Source organism: Sus scrofa, chromosome 9, assembly GCF_000003025.6.
Source record: "Sus scrofa isolate TJ Tabasco breed Duroc chromosome 9, Sscrofa11.1, whole genome shotgun sequence".
NCBI lineage: Eukaryota > Metazoa > Chordata > Mammalia > Artiodactyla > Suidae > Sus > Sus scrofa.
The window spans coordinates 122,361,178-122,382,206 of record NC_010451.4 but is presented as its reverse complement, the minus strand read 5'-3'; the positions used below and the strand labels follow the sequence as shown (position 1 = coordinate 122,382,206).

General features: G+C 35.3%; 1 protein-coding gene across 1 annotated transcript in view; it reads right to left on the bottom strand.

Moving 5' to 3' along the window:
- Positions 1 to 21,029, bottom strand: part of XPR1 (xenotropic and polytropic retrovirus receptor 1) — a 223,716-nt gene that overhangs the window by 79,463 nt on the left and 123,224 nt on the right. Inside the window, exons 4-6 of the mRNA XM_003130352.6 lie at positions 11,643 to 11,866; positions 8,296 to 8,445; positions 7,931 to 8,014 (exon numbers count right to left, since the gene is read on the bottom strand). Of these exons, the coding sequence (XP_003130400.5) occupies positions 7,931 to 8,014; positions 8,296 to 8,445; positions 11,643 to 11,866 (458 nt within the window). The remainder of the gene's footprint in view (positions 1 to 7,930; positions 8,015 to 8,295; positions 8,446 to 11,642; positions 11,867 to 21,029) is intronic.

The window sequence follows — 21,029 nt, the reverse complement described above, 5'->3', positions numbered from 1 at the left end:
AGGGAAAGCAAGAAAACCTAGACTCTTTTTTTTTTTTAGAATGAGTTTGGGCCTATATGACTATCAGACTAAAAAAAGGGGATATAGGAAGGGGTTAACATACATGAAAAAAAGGGGAATCACAAATCAAAACCAAACAATACATTCACAAAAATTAAAAAGAAGAGGGTACAAGCATAAAATAAAAGGAAATCATCCAACAACAACAACAACAAAGGAAAGAAACAAAGGATAAAGAATCAACTGGAAAACAAGGTTTAAAATGGCAATAAATACATATTTACCAATGATTACCTTAAATGTTAATGGACTGAATGCTCCAATCAAAAGACATAGAGTGGCAGACTGGATAAAAAAATAAGAGCCTATAATATGCTGTCTACAAGCAAAGGACACATATAAATTGAAAGTGAGAGATAGAAAAGGATATTTCATATGAATGGAAAAGACAGCAAAGCAGGATGCTCCTATCAGACAAAACGGACTTTAATACAAAAGTCATAAAGAAAGACAAAGATGGACAGTATTTAATGATAAAGGATCCATTCAAGAAGAGGATATTACACTTGTTAATATACATGCCCCTAATATATAGCAGCCCCCAAATATATACAACAAATACTAATAGACTATAGAAGGGGAAAGTGACGGGAATACAATAATAGTAGGAGACTTTAGCATCCCATTCAATCAATGGACAGACCCTCTAGACAGAAAATCAATAAGGCAACAGAGACCCTAAATGACACATTAGAAAATTTAGACTTAATTGATATTTTCAGGACATTATATATAAAAAAAAACCCCACCAAAACCCAGAATATACATTCTTACCAAAGTGGGTATAGAGGGAACATAACCTTAACACAATAAAAGCCGTTTATGACAAACCCACAGCCAATTTAAGAGTCAATGGAGAAAAGCTGAAAGCCTTCCTGCTAAATTTTGGAGAAAGACAAGGATGCCTACTCTTACCACTTTTATTCAACATAGTATTGGAGGAGCTCCCATCATGGTGCAGCGGAAACGAATCCAACTAGTAACCATGAGGTTGTGGGTTTGATCCCTGGCCTTGCTCAGTGGGTTAAGGATCCAGTGTTGCTGCGAGGTGTGGTGTAGGTCACAGATCTGGCTCAGTTCTGGCATTGCTGTGGCTCTAAGTGTAGGCTGGCAGTTGTTGCTTCAATTAGGCAGATCCCTAGCCTGGGAACCTCCATAAGCTGCAAGTGCTAAAAAGCAAACAAACAAACAAAAACACCATAGTATTGGAAGTCCTATCCATAGTAATCAGACAAACAAACAAACAAAAAAGATATCTGAATTGGATCAGAAGAGGTAAAATTGTTACTATATACAGATGACATGACACTACATATAGAAATCCCTAAGGACTCCACATAAAACCTACTGGAACTGATCAACAGATTCAGCAAAGTAGCAGGATATAAGATGAACATTCAGAAATCGGTTGCATTTCTGTATACTACCAAAGAAATATTAGAAAAGGAATATAAAAATATAGTACCTTTCAAAATTACATCCCACCAAAATTAAATACCTAGGAATAAACCTGACCAAGGAAGTGAAAGACTTATATGCTGAGAACTATAAAACATTAATCAAGGAAATTAAAGAGGATTCAAAGAAATGGAAAGATATTCCATGCTCCTGGGCTGGAAGAATTAATACTGTTAAAATGGCTGTACTATCCAAAGCAATATACAGATTTAATGCAATCTCTATCAAATTACCCATGACATTTTTCACAGAACTTGAACAAACAATCCAAAAATTTATATAGAACCATAAAAGACCCATAATTGCCAAAGCAATCCTGAGGAACAAAAACCAAGCAGGAAGCATAACTCTCCCAGACTACAGTGATCAAGACAGTGTGATTCTGGTATGAAAACAGTCATACAGATCAATGGAACAGAAAAGAATCCAGAAACAAACGCGGGCACCTATGGTCAATTAATCTTCAAGAAAGGAGGCGAGAATACAAAATGGGGAGTTCCTGTCGTGGTGCAGTGGTTAACGAATCCGACTAGGAACCATGAGGTTGCGGGTTCGGTCCCTGCCCTTGCTCAGTGGGTTAACGATCCGGCATTGTCGTGAGCTGTGGTGTAGGTTGCAGACGCGGCTTGGATCCCGCATTGCTGTGGCTCTGGCATAGGCCAGTGGCTACAGCTCCGATTAGACCCCTAGCCTGGGAACCTCCATATGCCGCGGAAGCGGCCCACAGAAATGGCAAAAAGACAAAAAAAAAGAACACAAAATGGGAAAAAGACAGTCTCTTCAGCAAGTGGTGCTGGGAAAACCAGACACCAAGTAAATCAATGAAACTAGAACACACCTTCACACCATGCACAAAAATAAACTCAAAATGGCTTAAAGACTTAAACGTAAGACAAGACACCATAAAACTCCAAGAAGAGAATATAAGCAAAACATTCTCTGACATCAACCATACAAATGTTTCTTTTCTTAGTACAGTCTCCCAAGACAACAGAAATGAAAGCACAAATAAACCAATGGGACCTAATCAAACTTACAAGCATTTGCACAGCAAAGATAGCCATAAAAACAAAAACAAAAACAAAACAAAAAAAAAACCCAAAAGACAACCTATGGAATGTGAGAAAATAGTTGCAAACAATGCAACCAATAAGAGTTCAATCTCCAAAATATACAAATAACTTATACAACTCAACAGCAAAAAAACCCAAACAACCCAATTGAAAAATGGGCAGAAGACCTAAATAGACATTTCTCCAAAGATGACATATGGATGGCCAACAGGCACATGAAGAAAATGCTCAACATCACTAATAATTAGAGAAATGCAAATCAAAACCACAATGAGGTACCATCTCACCGTAGTCATAACGGCTATTGCTAATAAGTCTACGAATAACAAATGCAGGAGAGAGTGTGGAGGAAAGGGAACTCTCCTGCACTGTTGGTGGGAATGCAAATTGGTACAACCACTATGGAAAAACACATGGAGATAACTCAAAAAACTAAATATACAACTACCATATTATCCAGCAATCCCACTACTGGGCATATAACCAGACAAAACTAAAATTCAAAAAGAATCATGCATCCCTATGCTCACTGCAGCACTATTCACAATAGCCAAGACATGGAAACTACCTAAATGTCTACTGAGAGATGAGTGGATTAAGAAGATGTGGTACATATACATAATGGAATACTATTTAGCCATAAAAAAGAATAAAATAATGCCATCTGCAGCACTGTGGATGGAACTAGAGACTTTCACACTAAGTGAAGTAAGTCAGAACAAGAAAGACAAATACCATATGATATCACTTATACGTGGAATCTAAAATATGGCACAGATGAACCGATCCACAGAAGAGAAACTCATGGACATGGAGAAGAGACCTGTGGTTTCCGAGAGGGAGAGGGAAGAATAGGATGGACTGGGAGTTTGGAGTTAGTTGATGCAAACTATTACACTTGGAATGGATAAGCAATTAGGTTCTACTGCATAGCAAGGAAATTATATTCAATCACTTGGATAGAACATGATAGAAGATAATATGAGAAAAAGAACACATACATATGTATAAATGGGTCACTCACTATACAGCAGAAATTGACAGAACACTGTAAACCAACTATAATAAATTGAAAAAAATAAAGTATAATTTCAGGCATAAAATTATGTATATACTGAATTTTCTTATAGAAGAGATTTAAGTACAATTTCATTTTTACAATATACACATCTTTAAACTTTGCAAGTCAGTATTACCCAATTAGAGTTTACAGATTTGGTACTATAATAGTAGTAAGAGAAACTGGTAAAAATAACAATACTCATTTTCTCAGTCCTTATGCTAACATGCTAAAATAACTTAAGAGAATTTTTAAAGATACACTAGTGATTCTCAAGTGAATAGCATATTAGAATTTCTAGGAGTTCCTGTTGTGGTTCAGCAGGTTAAGAACCCAACTAATATTCATGAAGATGTGGGTTAGATTCCCAGCCTTGCTTAATAGTTTAAGGATCTGGCATTGGCACAAACTCCAGTATAGGCTGCAGATGTGGCTGGGATTCCAAGTTGCCATGGCTGTGTCTTAGGCTTCTAGCTACAGCTCCAATTCGACCCTTAGCCTGGGAATTTCCATATGTCACAGGTGTGGCCCTAAAAAGAAAAAAAAAAATTTCCAGGAAGTGTACATGCAGAAATTATTTTTCTGTATCATAAATGTAATTTTATATTTAGAAAATGATAAAAAGAAGTCTTCTGCTCTCTAAACTAAAAGAAAGTATCTGACATTTTAAATGTAAAATGAGAAACATGGTGAGAGAGGATCTTTTCGACTGAAATATTTGCTATGTTACAAAAAAAACTTTGTTGTTGTTAGAGCTAATAATACATTTAAGATACTTTAAATGTTTTCTAAAAATCTTCAATGAAAAAAGCATTAAGGCTCCCTCTGTCTAACTTATTATTTATCAGTAATAGATATCTGTATTGTTAGTTGAGGACTGAAAGCATTTGGAAGGAAGACGTTTGTCTTTTTCAAAAAAATCTTTTATTCGAAAAATTGTGGAATTTATCATATATACAAAAGGATATATATACATATATATAGTATACATATAAATAATGTATTTGGACTACTAGAGATTGAATAACAAAGGGTACCTAAACCTATCACCCAACTTTAGGAACAGCACATTTCTATTGTTTTGAAATCCTTATATCTTCAAGGCCCAAAACCCTTCCCTCCTCACCAAAGTTAACAATTTCCACGTTTTTTGTTTGTTTGTTTAGCTCTACCACTTCTACATGCATTCCTAAACACCTAATTTTCAAAATTATGAACCGAACTGCACATATTTAAAGTACACAATTTGGTTCTTTCCTCTCTGGATGCTTTTAAGATTTTTCTTTGCTCATCTTCAAGCAGTTTGGCTATGATATACCTACGTTTTTTAAAAACTGTTTTATTGACTAAATTGACATACGGTACACTGCACACATTTAAAATATACAAAAAACTATCACCATAATCAAGACAATGAGCATATTGAATATATCTATCACCCCCAAGAGTTTCCTCAAGCTCTTCTGCAATTCTTTTCCTCTTACCACATCCCATCCCAACCCCAGGCAATCACAAACCTGCTTTCTGACGATATATATTGCTTTGCATTTTCCAGAGTCTTAGGTTAAACAAAACCATAAAATATGTACTCTTTTTTGCTCTGGCTTCTTTTTCTCAGAATAATTATTCTGAGATGCATCATGTTTTTGCATATATCAGTGTTTATTCTTTTTTATTGCTGAGTGATATTCCATCATATGGATATACTACACTACATTGTTTATCCATTCACCTATTGACAGACATTTGGGTTGTTTCCAGTCTTAGGCTATTATGAATAAAGCTGCTATGAACATCTGTCTTTACATGAACATATGCTTACATCTGTCTTGGATTATATCTAGCAGTGTAATGGACAGATCTTTTTTAGATGAAGTTTTAACTTTTTAAGAAACTGCCAAACTGTTTACCCATGTAGTTTTATCATTTTACACTCCACCAGCAACATGCAAGATATCAAAATTCTTGGCCCTCCAATATTTATTTAGAATGTCAATCTTTTTCACTTCAGTCATTCTAACAGGTGTTATCCCACTGTGGTTTTAATTTGCATTTCCCTATTAATGATACTGAGCACCTATTTACATGCCTATTTGCCACCCATACATCGTTCACTAAGATCTTTTGTCCATTTTTAAGTTGGGTTGTTTGTTTTCTTATTTCTGAGTACTAGATAGAGTTCTTTGTATTTTCTGGGTACAAGTCTTTTATCAGATATATTTTTAAGGCATTTTTTCCCAGTCAGTTGCTTTTCTTTTCATCCTATTAACACTGTCTTTTGAAGAGCAAAAGTTTTTAATTTTGGTAAAGTGCTTTTGGTGTCATTTCCAAAAAAATGTTTGCATAACCCAAGGCCACCAGGACTTTCTCCCATATTTTCTTCAAAATTCCTAGTTTTAGATTTTCAGGTCAATGGTACAACTAAAATTAATTTTTGAAGGATGGAAGTTCTTTCTTTCTTTCTTTTTTTTTTTTTTTTGGCATAGGAAAGACAATTGCTCCAGTATTATTTGTTGAGAAGACTGTGCTTTCTCCACTGAACTGCCTTTGCATCTTTATTGAAAATTGGTTTATTTTTGGACTCTATATTCTTTGCATTAATTTCTTTACCTATCCTGACATTAATAACACACTGTCTTATTTACTATAATTGTAAAGAAGTTTCATATCAATGTTAATTCCTTAAAAAAATTTTTTTATGAAACTATAGTTCATTTACAATGCTGTGTCAATTTCTGCTGTACAGCAAAGTCACCTATTCATACATACATATACATTTTTTTCCTCATATTACTTTTAACTTAGTTGTTTCAAAGTTGTTTTGGCTATTCTTGGTCCTTCATATTTTCATATAAACTTTAAAATTGCTTCCTAATTATTTAAAAAACAGCCTATTGAGATTTTGAGTTTGTGTTGTGTCTATGGGTGAATTTTAAAAGAAATGTATACTTTAAAAATGCTGGGTTTTCTAACTTCTCACGTGTATCTGTCATCTTTAACTTTTCTCAGCATTGTTTTGTAATTTTCAATGTAAAGGTCCTGCACATATTTTGTCAGATTTATCCCTAAATATCTCATATTTTTACTATAAATTTTTATTTAAAATTTTTTGATTTCTAATTGTTCTTGATGGTATAAAGAAATAAAATTAATTTTTATATATTGACCTTGTACTCTGCAACCTTGTTAAACTCACTAGTTAGTTCTAGTAGAGATTCTATGAAGTCACTGGATTTTCTATAATCAGGTCATCATGTCATCAGCAAACAAAACAATACAAAACACCACCAGTTTTACTTATTTCCTTCTAATCTAAATGTCTTTTATTTCTTTTTCTTACCTTAATGTATTGGCCATAATTTCTAGTATAATGCTGAACAGAAGTGGTAGGGTGAATGAATACCCTTTTATTGTCCCTAGTTAGGGAGAAAGCATTCAGTGTTTCACCATCAAGTATGGTTTTAGTTGTGCGGTTTTTGTAAATACCTTTCATTGGGATGAGGAAGCTCTTTCTATTATTGATTTCCATTCTGCTGTGGTCAGAGAACATACTTTCTATGATTTAAATCCTTTTAAATTTATTGAGATTTATGATGCAGAAGATAGCCCTTAAATTTTTTGTTGGTATAACTACTATGTAGGTATCATTTAATAAATGCTTTTTAGGAGTTCCCATTGTGGTTCAATGGTAACGAACATGACTAGTATCCATGAGGACATGGGTTTTATCCCTGGCCTTGCTCAGTGGGTTAAGGATCCGGCGTTGCCATGAGCTGCAGTGTAGGTCACAGACACGGCCTGGATCCTGTGTTGCTGTGGTTGTAGTGTAGGCCGGCAGCTACAACTCCGATTAGACCCCTAGCCTGAGAACTTCCCCAGGCCATGGATGTGGCCCTAAAAAGACAAAAAAATGCTTTTTAGATATAATTATTGCATTTTGGGTGAAGGTATGCAATAGCTGAACTCCCTGCCCACATATCATCAAATAAATATCTCGTCTTAATCATGTGGTGAGACCAAGTTAGTATGTCAATAAGGATAAACAAGAGAAGAAGTACAGACTAAGAAGAGAAAGGTGGAAAGACAGTACAATTTACTATGAAGTGAGATCTGGTATCTAATTTTTTAAAATGAAAGTAACAATAGTACTAACTACTGAGAAACTTTGGCCGAAACATTTTTTAAAGTAATGAAATTAGTATACTTTATCAGCTAACAGACTGTGTTGAGTATTAAACAGGCAAAATGAACCACCAAACAACTGGAAACAAATACTAACCTGAGCAGCTCCCAAAGGGGGAACACGTAAACGCTTCATAGCTTTTTGTCTGTCACCATCTTCAAGTTCATTGGTCACTACAGCCTAGAGAGACATATTATTGAACTTTGATGTAGGTTATACTAAACTTGAGTAATGCATAAATAATTCTGAACCACTCATATATATATAGTAATCTGATGATCCCTTGGTAAATATATACTGACAAAAGCAAAAGAAAAAATCATGAGTAAGAATATACTTATTTAAAGCTAGCAACTAACTAATAATAGGAGAATAGAAGAACTGTTTTGTTAAAAATAATGAAATATTTATTTCAAATGATGTTATTGAAAATATGTAGTATATAAGTGAAATTACTGTACCTCAGTTTCAGAGATGAGCTGGTTGATTTTTTTGCACGTATAAAATGGGGCTACTTCTACATGAGCCACTCGCCAATCTGCTCCACGAGATGTTTCCAGGATCTTGTCATGCTTTTTAAGGATTTTTCGGAACCCTGTAAAATTCAGATTCTACAGAAAGAAATGAGAAACACTTATATTTCTACCACCATGAGACAAAATGAAAAGTAATAAGCATTTGCACTGGCTGAGTTGACTAAGATTGAGCACTGAGGCAAATAGCAATGCTTTCATAAAAGCATTTACTATAAAAGAATAAGATACTTCTTATTTCATTTATCCATTTCAAGGTAGTATGCTATAGAAATATAAACTCTGAATCATGAACTCTATTATTTCTATTTTATGTAAATTAATTCAAATCCTAAACTCAAAACTTTATTTCCATTTTCCTATGTACACTTGTTCTTAAAACAGCTAATTTATATTATTTTGCTTCTTTGATCAAAAGAATATTTTCAGAAAATATTTTGGATTTATCACACACTGATACAGTTATTCTTTGTTTTCTGAAGGACTGGTACAGCTATGTATTTCCCCCCTAATATGCAAGCATGTACAAACAGCCATGGAAAATGGATGATCATCTATTTCTCTTAATTTTTATTTTGTTTCCATCCATTCTGTTTGGGGATAGGTATGCAAAGAAGAGTCAGTGGAAAAGAAGTGATTATACTTATAGGGTTTTGCTGATAACAAAACAGGTAGGCACTCATGCCTTTCAGCCATTTCTGTAATATCAAAATACTGTACTCTTCTACATTCTCAAATTCTGTTGTTCTTTGATCAACAGACAAAAAAGTGGGAAATCATGGATTTGCAAGGTTCTTTTAAATCAGAGGTCTTCCAAATTTACTGACCTCATATCCCCATCAGTTATAAAGAAAAAAAAAAAAAATTGAGCAGTCACTCCAAATTGGATTTTGCTTGTTTGCTGGTTTGCTAATATTTTTTTTTTTCAGACTTTAATGGATCATCTTAAACCTTCCTTGAGATGCACACACCATGATTTGGAGATTCCTTTTAATCCATTTTCCTTTTTCCTCATGTGCAAAATAAATGCATTCTTACAGACAGTCTAAAAGAATGAAGGATTGATTAAAACTGTTATAATTAAGAACTATTTTTCAAGAAGCTTTTAATAATGACCCCAAATAAAAATTTCTGGCAAAAATACAACTACCATATGATCCAGCAATCCCACTCCTGGGCATCTATCCAAAGAAAACCATAATTCGAAAGGATATATGCACCCCAATGTTGACTGCAGTACTATTTACAACAGCCAAGACATGGAAGCAGCATAAATGTTTAGTGACAGAGGAATGGATAAAGAAGATGTGGTATATATATAGAATGGAATATCACTCAGTCATAAAAAAGAATGAAATAATGCCATTTGCAGCAGCAACATGGATGGACATGTAAATTATCATACTAAGTGAAGTTAGATAGTAAAAAACAAACATCATATGATATCACTTACATGTGGAATCTTAAAAAAATACAAATGAACTTATTTCCAGAACAGAAACAGACTCACAGACTTTGAAAAACTTATGGTTACCAAAGGATGGACTTGAGGGTTGGGATTGGCATATGCACACTGAGGTATATGGAATGATTGGCCAACCAGGACCTGCTGTATGGCACATGGAACTCTACCCAATATTCTGTGATAATCTACGTGGAAAAATAATCTGAAAGAGAATGGATGTGTGTACATGTATAACTGAATCACTTTCTTGTACAGCAGAAATTACCACAACCTTGTAAATCAACTATACTTCAATAAAACTTTAAAAAATGAAAAAAAGAAGCTTTTAATAATGACCCTAAACAAAAACTTCGGGCAAAATTAATAAAATAAAATTTAACAAGGGTATTTCCTTGTAATACGCAAGTATAATTAACAAAATATGAAATATTAGAAATACTAATATTTTATAGCATTATAAACAAGAAGAAATACATTTTATATGCTTTTAAAAAATTATAAAGCTATAGATAAATTTCAAAGGAATTTCCCATCATACATATTTTATATAATTACTTTTTTATTCTTCTAAAATTATTTTCCATCTGGGTTCTTCTCTGAATGATAAAATATGAAATAAGCAAAGAAGAAAGTAGAATTGTGAAAGGGAAAAATGGAAATAACTATATGCATTAACAACTCAGATTACTACAGAATTGAGACTATGACATTTGCACCAACATGGATGGATCTTTTTATTTTAAAATTCTAGTATTTACTCATGATAATACTTTTATTCTATAACCTCTATTTTTCCTATAGCATATGATCCTGTGATGATCTTAATTACTGATTAAAAGTAACAATCACAAGAATAAAATGGAAAAAATATAGTATATAAGGTCTCTAAGATTAAGAAGATGCTTTTGCCTATTTAAATGTTTATCACTGAACAAATAATGTGTTTTTCAATATATTCTTTATAGATCTAACTATGTGAACAAATCTACAATGGATTACAAATTAATAAATGCCATTCATTTCCATAATTTAGTATACAAGGTAGTTCAAAGTTTCAGATTTAAAAAAAAAAAAACTTTTCTTTTTATGGCCATACCTGCAGCATATGGAAGTTCCTGGGCTAGGGGTCAAATCAGAGCTACACCACGGCCGTAGCAATGCTGGATCCGAGATGCATCTGCTACCTATGATGCTCCAGCTTGCAGCAACACCAGATCTTTAACCCACTGAACAATGCCAGGCGTCAAAGCCGCATTCTCACAAACATTATGTCGGGTTCTTAACCCACTGAGCCATTATGGGAACTCCCAGGAAGGGTTTTAAATTTTCTTTTCTTTTGCAAGTTTTTTTTTTTTTTTAAATACAGTCATATTGCAGCTTACAGATAATAAAATTGAAAGGATTCTCAGCTGTAGATCTGGAGGGGTATAAAAGCCCTTACAAAACCAGCAGTGGCTGCATAGACAAATATTATTTTTTATTTCTACTCACTACTAACAGAGATGCCTCCTAAACAGAAAGCTAACTATTACTCCTTGAGTGAAGAGCTACTCCTGAATACGGTAAAAAAGGGTTTGGAAAACTGATCTTTTTGAGATCTTGTTAACATTATTTTACCATCTCTGATAGCTGGTTTTTTAGCCAATAAGAACACCTGAAATCCTCGTAAGACCCAAAACAATAATGAAATGACATGCTAAGAATTTCCCTTTTTGGACTGTCCCATTAGTACAGCTCAAGGTTAACTTCATTTATTATAATTTCTCAATCATTTAAAGGTTCTATTCTCCAGGTGTAAGAACTGAAGTACCTGATAGTTCTGCAGCAGGATAAGACTGAGGTAGAACTCGCTGAAGGCCAATTTAAGGTCTTTAATATTCCTATGTTGGACACGTTCCTCATGGGACAGGTGGAAGACTGGCTTTCTGCGTTGTCGCAGTGTAGTAACACCAGTGCTTTCTTTCTGTGCATCCAGTGATGACTGAAGCTCATTCTGAAGTGTAGCAAACCTGCGCTGAGCCTCTGCAAGCTTTTCTACAAGAAATAAAACAAAATTGTCAAATCATCAAGATAAAAAAGCTGATAAAAGTTCTCAATGACTTCAGATTTACTAATTAGTTTGTTGCCCTAAAATTTCTAGAAGAAAAAAATGCTGCATGTATAATTAGAATTAGATAGGAAAACACATATTTCAGTCTAATACCCTCCCTTAATTCTACCCCACTCTTGCCCCTGCAACACTCTCGCCCTCTTCCTTTTACAGATGAAGATTGAAGATAAAGAATTTTAAAAGCTGCTAAGAGTGAGAAAACAAAATGGTACAGCCACGTCATAATATGGAAAACAGTTTGGCAGTTCTCAAAAGGTTAAACATAGAGATACCTTAAGATCCAGCCAATTCTACTCCTAGGTATCTACCCAAGAGAACTGCAAACATACATTCAAACAAAAATTTGTATATAAACAAAAACTGGTATTCACAAAATTACAAAGTGGCATCAACCCAAATATCCATTAACTGGTGAATGGATAAGTGAAATATGGTATATATATACAACAGAAGATTTCTGAGTCAAAAAATAATGAAGTACTGATTCAAGTTACAATATGGATGAATCTTTTTTTTTTACTCAATGAACTTTATGACATTTATAGTTGTACAATGATCATTACAACCCAATTTCATAGCACTTCCATCCCAACCCCCCAACCCATCCCCCCACCCCCAGCCTGTCTCCTTTGGAAACCGTAAGTTTTTCAGAGTCTGTGAATCAATATCTGTTCTACAAAGAAGTTCATTATGTCCTTTTTTTAGACTCCACATGTTAGTGGTGTCTTAATATCTAACTTCACTGAGCATGATAATTTCTAGGTCCACAACATGGAAAATTCTTGAAGACATAACGCTAAGTGAAAGAAGCCAGGCGTAAAATGCCGCAGAATTGTGTCATTCCATTTATATGAAATGCCCAGAACAGACAAATCCACAGAGAAAGAAAATAGATTACCGGATGGCAGGGGATAGTAGGAGGGAAGAAAAGAAGTCTTTTTTTTTTTTTTTTTTTTGCTATTTCTTCGGCCGCTCCCACAGCATATGGAGGTTCCCAGGCTAGGGGTCGAATTGGAGCTGTAGCCACTGGCCTACGCCAGAGCCACAGCAACGCGGGATCCGAGCCGCGTCTGCAACCTACACCACAGCTCACGGCAATGCTGGATCCTTAACCCACTGAGCAAGGGCAGGGACCGAACCCGCAACCTCATGGTTCCTAGTCGGATTCGTTAACCACTGCGCCACGGCGGGAACTCCAAGAAAAGAAGTGATTGCTAATGGGTACAGGATCTTTTGGGGGTGATGAATGTTCTGAAATTAGACAGTGGTGAGCGTTGTACAACCTTGCGAATATTTATGCTTTAAATCTCTCACTTCAGAAATAGGTCAGTCCCTTTTAAATTCTCCCATGAGTAGGTCAGGCTCATGGGGAATAACCTCACTTTCCTAAAGTCAATTGATTTGAGACCTTCATAGCATATACCCACAAAATCCATTCATAGCAGCACCTAAGTTAGTGTTTGACTGAGTAACTAAGAAAAGATGTGTATATAAGAGGGAAGGGATCTTGGAGACCACTTTAGCATTATGTCTACTATATATCTTTTAACTGATGCAAATTTCTGGAGAGTCCAAATGCCATTTAATCCAGCAGTCAAAAATGGAGATTTATAGCATTTAAGTGACAGATGGAATATTAGCCCAGGTTTAACTAACAGTGGACCCAGCTGGTTCACAGGTTTGTGCTGTGATTATATCCCTAATTATGTGATGTATAATTGGAATAGAAATAGTGGGCTACTGGTGGAATTTCCACACTGACTCTGACCCAGGGGAAAGGACGGTTATGGTATGAAGGGCCAGTGAGAATTCCTGGAATTTCTCCCTATCAAGATAGTAATAAGCCAGAAGCAAAAACATATCCTTAGGGGAACTTCAGAAGTTAGTGCCACCAGGGATGATGTTATTTATCACATCTCCATTTAATTAATCTGTTTAGTCTGTGCAGAAGTTGGACAGATCTTCAAGAATAAGTGTGGATTATTACTGTAAACTTAAGCGGTCATTCTGAAGGCAGCTACTATTGTAGATGTGGTATTGTTACTGAAGCATCAACACAGTCTCAAGCACATAGTGTGCAATTACATATCTAATAATGCAGATACTTGCCTGGCAGCAGAGACTAGCAATGAGCTCCATAAATGAATGACATCTTTTGTCATTGGAAATGGTCAGCTACTTAGCAGCAGGTTGCAGGCACTGGATGCAGGGAGCAGAGATTTATTCTCTTTGGAACAAATGTTTTCTTTCTTTTTTTCTTTTTGTTTTCTTGTTATGGCCACACCTGCACCATATGGAAGTACCCAAGCTAGGGGTCAAATCAGAGCTGCAGCTGCCAGCCTATGCCATAGCCACAGCAACACCAGATCTGAGCCACATCTGTGACCTATGCCCCAGCTTGTGGAAACACTGGATCCTTAACCCACTGAGCGAGGCCAGGGATTGAACCCTCATCCTCATGGAGATTATGTCAGGTTCTTAACCTGCTGTGGCACACACAACGGGAACTCCAGAATAAATGTTTTCTTTTGTTTTGTCTTTGTAGGGCTGCACTCTCAGCATATGGAGGTTCCTAGGCTAGTGGTTGAATTGGAGCTGAAGCTGCCCACCTACACCACAGCAACATGGGATCCAAGCGCATCTGCCACCTACACCACGCCTCACAGCAACACTGTATCCTTAACCTACTGAGCGAGGCCAGGGAATGAACCCTCATCCTCACGGAGACTATGTCAGGTACTTAACCTGCTGAGGCACACACAAAGGGAACTCCAGAACAAACGTTTTCTTTTTTTTTTGCCTTTGTAGGGCTGCACCCATTGAAGTTCCAAGGCTAGGGGCTGAATTGGAGCTTAAGCTGCCAGCCTACACCACAGCTCACAGCAACACTGGATCCATAACCCACTGAGCTAAGCCAGGGAGCGAACCTGCGTCCTCACGGATACTAGTTGAGTTCATTACTGCTGAGCCACAATGGGAACTCTAGAAGAAGTGTTTTCTTGATATGGATGTGCCTTCCCTGCTAGCATGTTTCTGCTAGCATCACAATGAACTGGAATGCCTCGTCCATTTTCACGGTAGTAAAGCAAAGGGCATACCCGTGGAATAAAAGGTTTTACCACATACTTAGAAAGAGCTGGCCTAAGAGAAAGGCATATTGAAATGAGGCGGGAGGCAAAACTCTAAAAGGATGGGGTTCCACATTACAGAATGCAGTATCAAGAGCATTATATGTTGCTATCCCAACCACAGCCAAAATATAGTCTAGGAATCGGGTGGAAGTAGGAGTGGCTCCTTTCGCTATTTTATCTAATAATCCACTCATAATTTTTGCTTCCCAATCTGTAACTTGAGCTCTGCCTATGGTTAGTTCTCAAGGAGAAATGCCTCTTTCACAGGAATACAATAATAGTTTCACTGAAAGAAGATGAGACAGCCACCTGCCATTTTGGGCTCATCATACACCACTGAACCAATAGGCAAAGAAGGTTATTTATTGGTTAAAGTGATTGATTCTGATTACCAAGGGGAGAGATAAGACAAAAATAGCAAAAAAGTAATGTGCAACCCAGGAGACTCTCCAGAATACATCCTAGTAGTTCCATGACCAATAATAAATTTAATGGAAAAATAAAGCAATCAAAAAAGATAAGAGCTATCCAACACCTTGAGGAATTAAGAGTTTGGGTTATCCCATCCAATAAAGAACTCTAGCCAGCTAAGGTACTGGTTGAGGATAAAGGAAATAATGGAATAGGTAATAAAAAATGCAAACCACAGATATCAACAATTCCTTCTTGATATTCTTGCTCTAATGTTTACATATCTTATATTTTCTTCTCTGTCTTGTTGTGCTTCATTCTGAATGACTACTGCAGCTCTGTCTGCCATTTATAAATTCTCTCTTAAGCTCTACCTAACCACTGTTTAAGATATTAACTTAAGTGACTATGTTTTCATTTAAAATTTCTATTATGTTATTTTTAAAGGTCAATTTTAATAGTTTATTATTTGCTCATGGTTTTGATACTCTTTTATGTCTAAAGCCAGAGTAAGCATATATTTTATTTTGTACCTAATAATTTACATATTTTATATAGCAGTTTAGTGTTTTGTAGTCTTCTATAGGTGAAAAATAACTATTCACCTATATTCAAACTTCACACTTAAGTCTAAAGTAAAATTAATCTCAGGATTCTTTTTATACAAGTTAAGCATTTCTACTGCATATATGTTGTCTTATTACCCTCATGATCAAAAACAGTATAGATTACCACACAAAAATCTATGGGATGCAATAAAAGCAAGCATAGGAAATTCAAGCAATACATGAAAATTCAAAAAGCAGGAAAAATATCAAATGAACAATCTACCACTTAAAAGAATTAGAAAAAGAATAACAAAATAAACCTAAAGTCAGCAGAAGGAAGAAAATAATAAAGAGACTGAGGGGAAATAAATAAAGATTAAATTTAAAAAAGAAAAAAAAATCAATAAAACCAAGAGCTAGTTCTTTGAAAAGGTACACAAAATTGACAAACCTCTGGGAAGGCTCACCGAGAGGAGAGAACACAAATAAAAAAATAAGATGTGAAAAAGGAGACATAACAACCAACACTGTAGAAACACAAAAAGCCATAAGGGAATACTATGAACAAATATGCCAACAAATTCAATAACCTAAAAGAAATACAAGTTTCACTAAAAATGAATCAAGAAGAAACAGATAAAATTAAACAGACTGATCACTAGAAGTGAAATGTAATCTATAATTTAAAACTCCATACAAATAAAAGTCCAGGACTAGATGGCTTCCCAGGTGAATTCTACCAAACATACAAAGAACTTATACTGATCCTTCTCAAATTCTTCCAAAAGACTGAAGATGAGGGAATACCCCCAAAGACATTCTAAGAAGCCACCATCACCCTGATACCAAAATCAGACAAAGACACTAACAAAAAAGAAAAGTACAGGCCAGTATCCTAGATGAATACAGATGCAAAAGTTCTCAACAAAATATCAGCAAATAGAATCCAATCATACATTAAAAACATCATATACCATGACCAAGTGGGATTCAACCCAAGAATAATGGAAAATACCCAATCAGGACAGAAAACAGAAAACCAAATGAAAAAACATGAAGGCAATATAAGAGATCTATGGGATAGTATAAAGCAGGCCAATCTATGCATAATAGGGACTCTAGAAGGAGAAGAAAAGAGGACTGAAAATATATTTGAAGAAATTATGGCTGAAAACTTTCCAAACCTAAAGGAAACAGATATCAAGATACAGGAGCAGAGAGGGCCCCAAACAAGTTGAACCCAAACAGGCCCACCCCAAGACATATTACAACAAAAACAGCAAACGTTAAAGATAAGGAGAGGATTCTAAAGGCAGCAAGAGAAAAACAAAGCATTAATTATAATAGAACCCCCATAAGCCTACCAGCTGATTCCTCTGCAGAAACACTCCTGGCCAGAAGAGAGTGGCAAGGTATATTCAAAGTTCTAAAAGGGAAAAATCTGTAGCCTAGAATACTCTCCCCAACAAGAATATCATTTAAAACAGAAGAAGAAATAAAGAATTTCTCCAACAAGTGTTCCCTCCTGTACTCTTGGTACGAATGTAAACTGGTACAACTACTATGGAAAACAGTATGGAGGTGCCTCAGAAAAGTAAATATAGAACTATGGTTCAACCTAGTAATCCCACTCCTGGGCATATACCTGGACAAAACTTTCACTGAAAAAGATACAAACACCCCTATGTTAATTGCAACATTATTGACAATAGCTAAGACATGGAAATAACCTAAATGTTCACCGACTGATGAATGGATTATGATAATGTGGTATATATATGATGATGGAATACTACTCAGCCATAAAAAGAACAAAACAATGCCATTTTAAGTAACATGGAGATGGAACTAGAGACTCTCATACTAAATGAAGGAAGTCAGAAAGAGAAAGACAAATACTGTATATCACTTATATCTAGAATCTAATATATGGCACAAATGAACCTTTCCACAGAAAAGAAACTCAGGGACTTGAAGAACGGACCTGTGGTTGCCAAAAGGGAAGGGAAGGAAGTGGGATGGACTGGGAGTCTGGGGTTAATAGAAGCAAACTATTGCATTTGGAGTGGATAAGCAATGAGATCCTCCTGTATAGCACAAACAACAATATCTAATCACTTATGGAGGATAATGTGAGAAAAAGCATGTGTATATATATATATATGTGTGTGTGTGTGACTGGGTCACATTGCTGTAGAGTAGAAATTGACAGAACACTGTAAACCAGCTCTAATGGAAAAATAAAAATCATTAGTAAAAAATATATTTTGGTCTATGAATAAAAATCTACAAATCAGTTATAAAAAATAAAAATGAATATTCCTTAGCAATTTTATACTGATAAAAATAGCCTATTTTGGCAATAAATTTCAATTTCTATCCATGCCAGTGAATCAACTGACTCTGAATAAGAATAATTATTTTAATAAAATATGTTTAATGCCACAAGCTCTCATATAATAAAAATTTGATAAAAATTTCCAATAACCATTCAAGAACTTTCAAAGCACTTATGTGTCCCTCAAAGAGCTAAATAAAAAAGACTAAGAAGGTATTTTTTAGGTTTAACCAGATTTGTATATATATTTTTACTTTAAAAAAATGTATCTTGGAAATACAAGGTATCCTCGAAATAGTGAAGCTGTTATATTGTTATGCAATTGAAGAATAATTCTTTTTTTTTTTTTTTTTGATTTTTAGGGCCACACCCATGGCACAAGGAGGTTCCCAGGCTAAGGGTCAAATCGGAGCTACAGCTGCCAGCCTACACCACAGCCACAGAAATGCAGGATCCAAGCCATGTCTGCGACCTATACCACAGTTCATGGCAATGCCAGATCCTTAACCCCACTGAGCAAGGCCAGGGCTCAAACCTGCAACCTCATGGTTCCTAGTCGGATTTGTTTCCGCTGCGCCACAATGGGAACTCCAAAGAATAATTCTTGATAAGATAATGTTTTAGAATACTTTTACTGCTTATTTGTCTTGCAATGTTACCATCTTGCTGATTAAATTTATGGACCACTGTTACCTGAAGTACAAAGTAAGTTCGTAAGTATTTTGACCGATTATAGATAATTTGGAACAGTTAATCTTGTTACATTACATGCAATTTCTGCACTGCTTTTATCTGGAATTCTTACTACCTGAAATTTTTACACTTTAAATACTTACATCTAAAATCTTCATGGGTGAAAAAAATCCATATTCTTCCATTTCACTTTTCTCTCTAATTAACAATACTCCTTATTTTCTTACAACTTCAGCCTCAGGTGACTATTTGTTATTCTCTTTACCCCATATATGTCCTGTACTTTAATGCACTATGCCTCCAGATAGATTTTCCCCTTGCCCTGGAACACTGTACTCCAAATCTCCCACTCCCCGCTCAACCATTCCCAAACATACTCCTCCAAGGGCATTTGGCAAATGCCCACATATTTTCAAAGACAAAGTTTAAATGTTTCCATTCATGCTTCTTCATGTTCACTTTCACAGTACTTTGCAAAACTCTGAAATAACAAGTATCGTATTGTACATACAACTAAAAAAAAGATACAATTGGTAAAGAAATGCATTAGATGTACTTGGATATTTTTCATTCTACTATATTCTATTCATATTTTTTAAAAAATGCCTGGATTTTTTATTGGATTGCAACCTGCAATTGTTTAAAAGCATGCTAATTTAGATGACAGTCTGCTTTTTTTCTGGTGAAAATGCCATCCTAAAAATGTTACCCTATGACTATGGACATTCCCCATGCTTTCAGTCTTAGGATAAGAAAGCATAAGCAAGAAGGACGAAAGAAAGAAGAAAAAAGAAAAGGAAGTTGGTGTCCCATGGCTTGTTTATTAATAGAATCCTATCAATCATTAAAAAAAATGAAGAAAGCAACATTTATTTTGGACAGAACATAAATAATTAGAATTCTAATTTTCATCAGGCACATTAACAAGAAAGCAAGCCACCCTGAAAGCTTTAATTTACCTTCCCAACTTTCCCCAACTTTCCATCCTTTAACAGCTTTTAAGTAATTGATTCTGTTGCAATGAGGTAGGAAGAAATGCAAAGACAACAGAATTTTAAACAATACTACAAACCTATGGTCACTTAATTAAATATATTTAATCCACATTTTAACCCACATATAAGCAAAGAGCAAAACTATCCATTAAGTCACAATTTAGATGTGCGAGTACTAGATATAATGGCTTATAAAATGAACATTTAGCATTTCAGTGAGATACTCTTATGTTTCATTACAAACACTCAGTGGTTATATGGTGCCTCAAATTCTATAAAAGTAAAGAAAAATGGGAGTTCCCTTCATGGCTCAGTGGTTAACAAACCCAACTAGGATTCATGAGGATGTGGGTTAAAGATCCGGCATTGCCATGAGCTGTAGTATAGGTCATAGAGCTTGGATCCCATGTTGCTGTGGCTGTGGTGTAGGCTGGCAACTGGATCTCCGATTGGACCCCTAGCCTGGGAATTTCCATATGCTGCAGATGCCGCCCCAAAACAAACAAACGAACAAACCATCCTTAGCTGATCATTAAATAATTTGTGAACTGGGTGGACATAAGTTTATAAGATGAACTCACCCCTACATTATTTATAGTTTTTCATATGTCCTAGTATCTGAGGATTGCAGTCTACAAGACAATCTGCCATGAAGAAGGTGGCTAAACAAGGAGAAAAATGACACTGTCTAGGACAAGTGCCAAATTCTATTTCTGTCAATCATGTCTTCATATTACCTACCACTTCCTGACCTGGCAAAAGATCAGTCTCAAGTCTATCAATCTGTACCTACTCCTTGATGACATCAAGAGATATGCTCTAAACATTCTACCAATACACACAGAGGAAGAAAGTCATTAAATTACAGTTCCCCAATTTTCAATCATGGAAAGCCTAAAATTATTTTTGAAAAATAACCAAGTCTAAAATACCATTTTTCAGACTGAGAGTTGTAACCAAATATGGGGTCA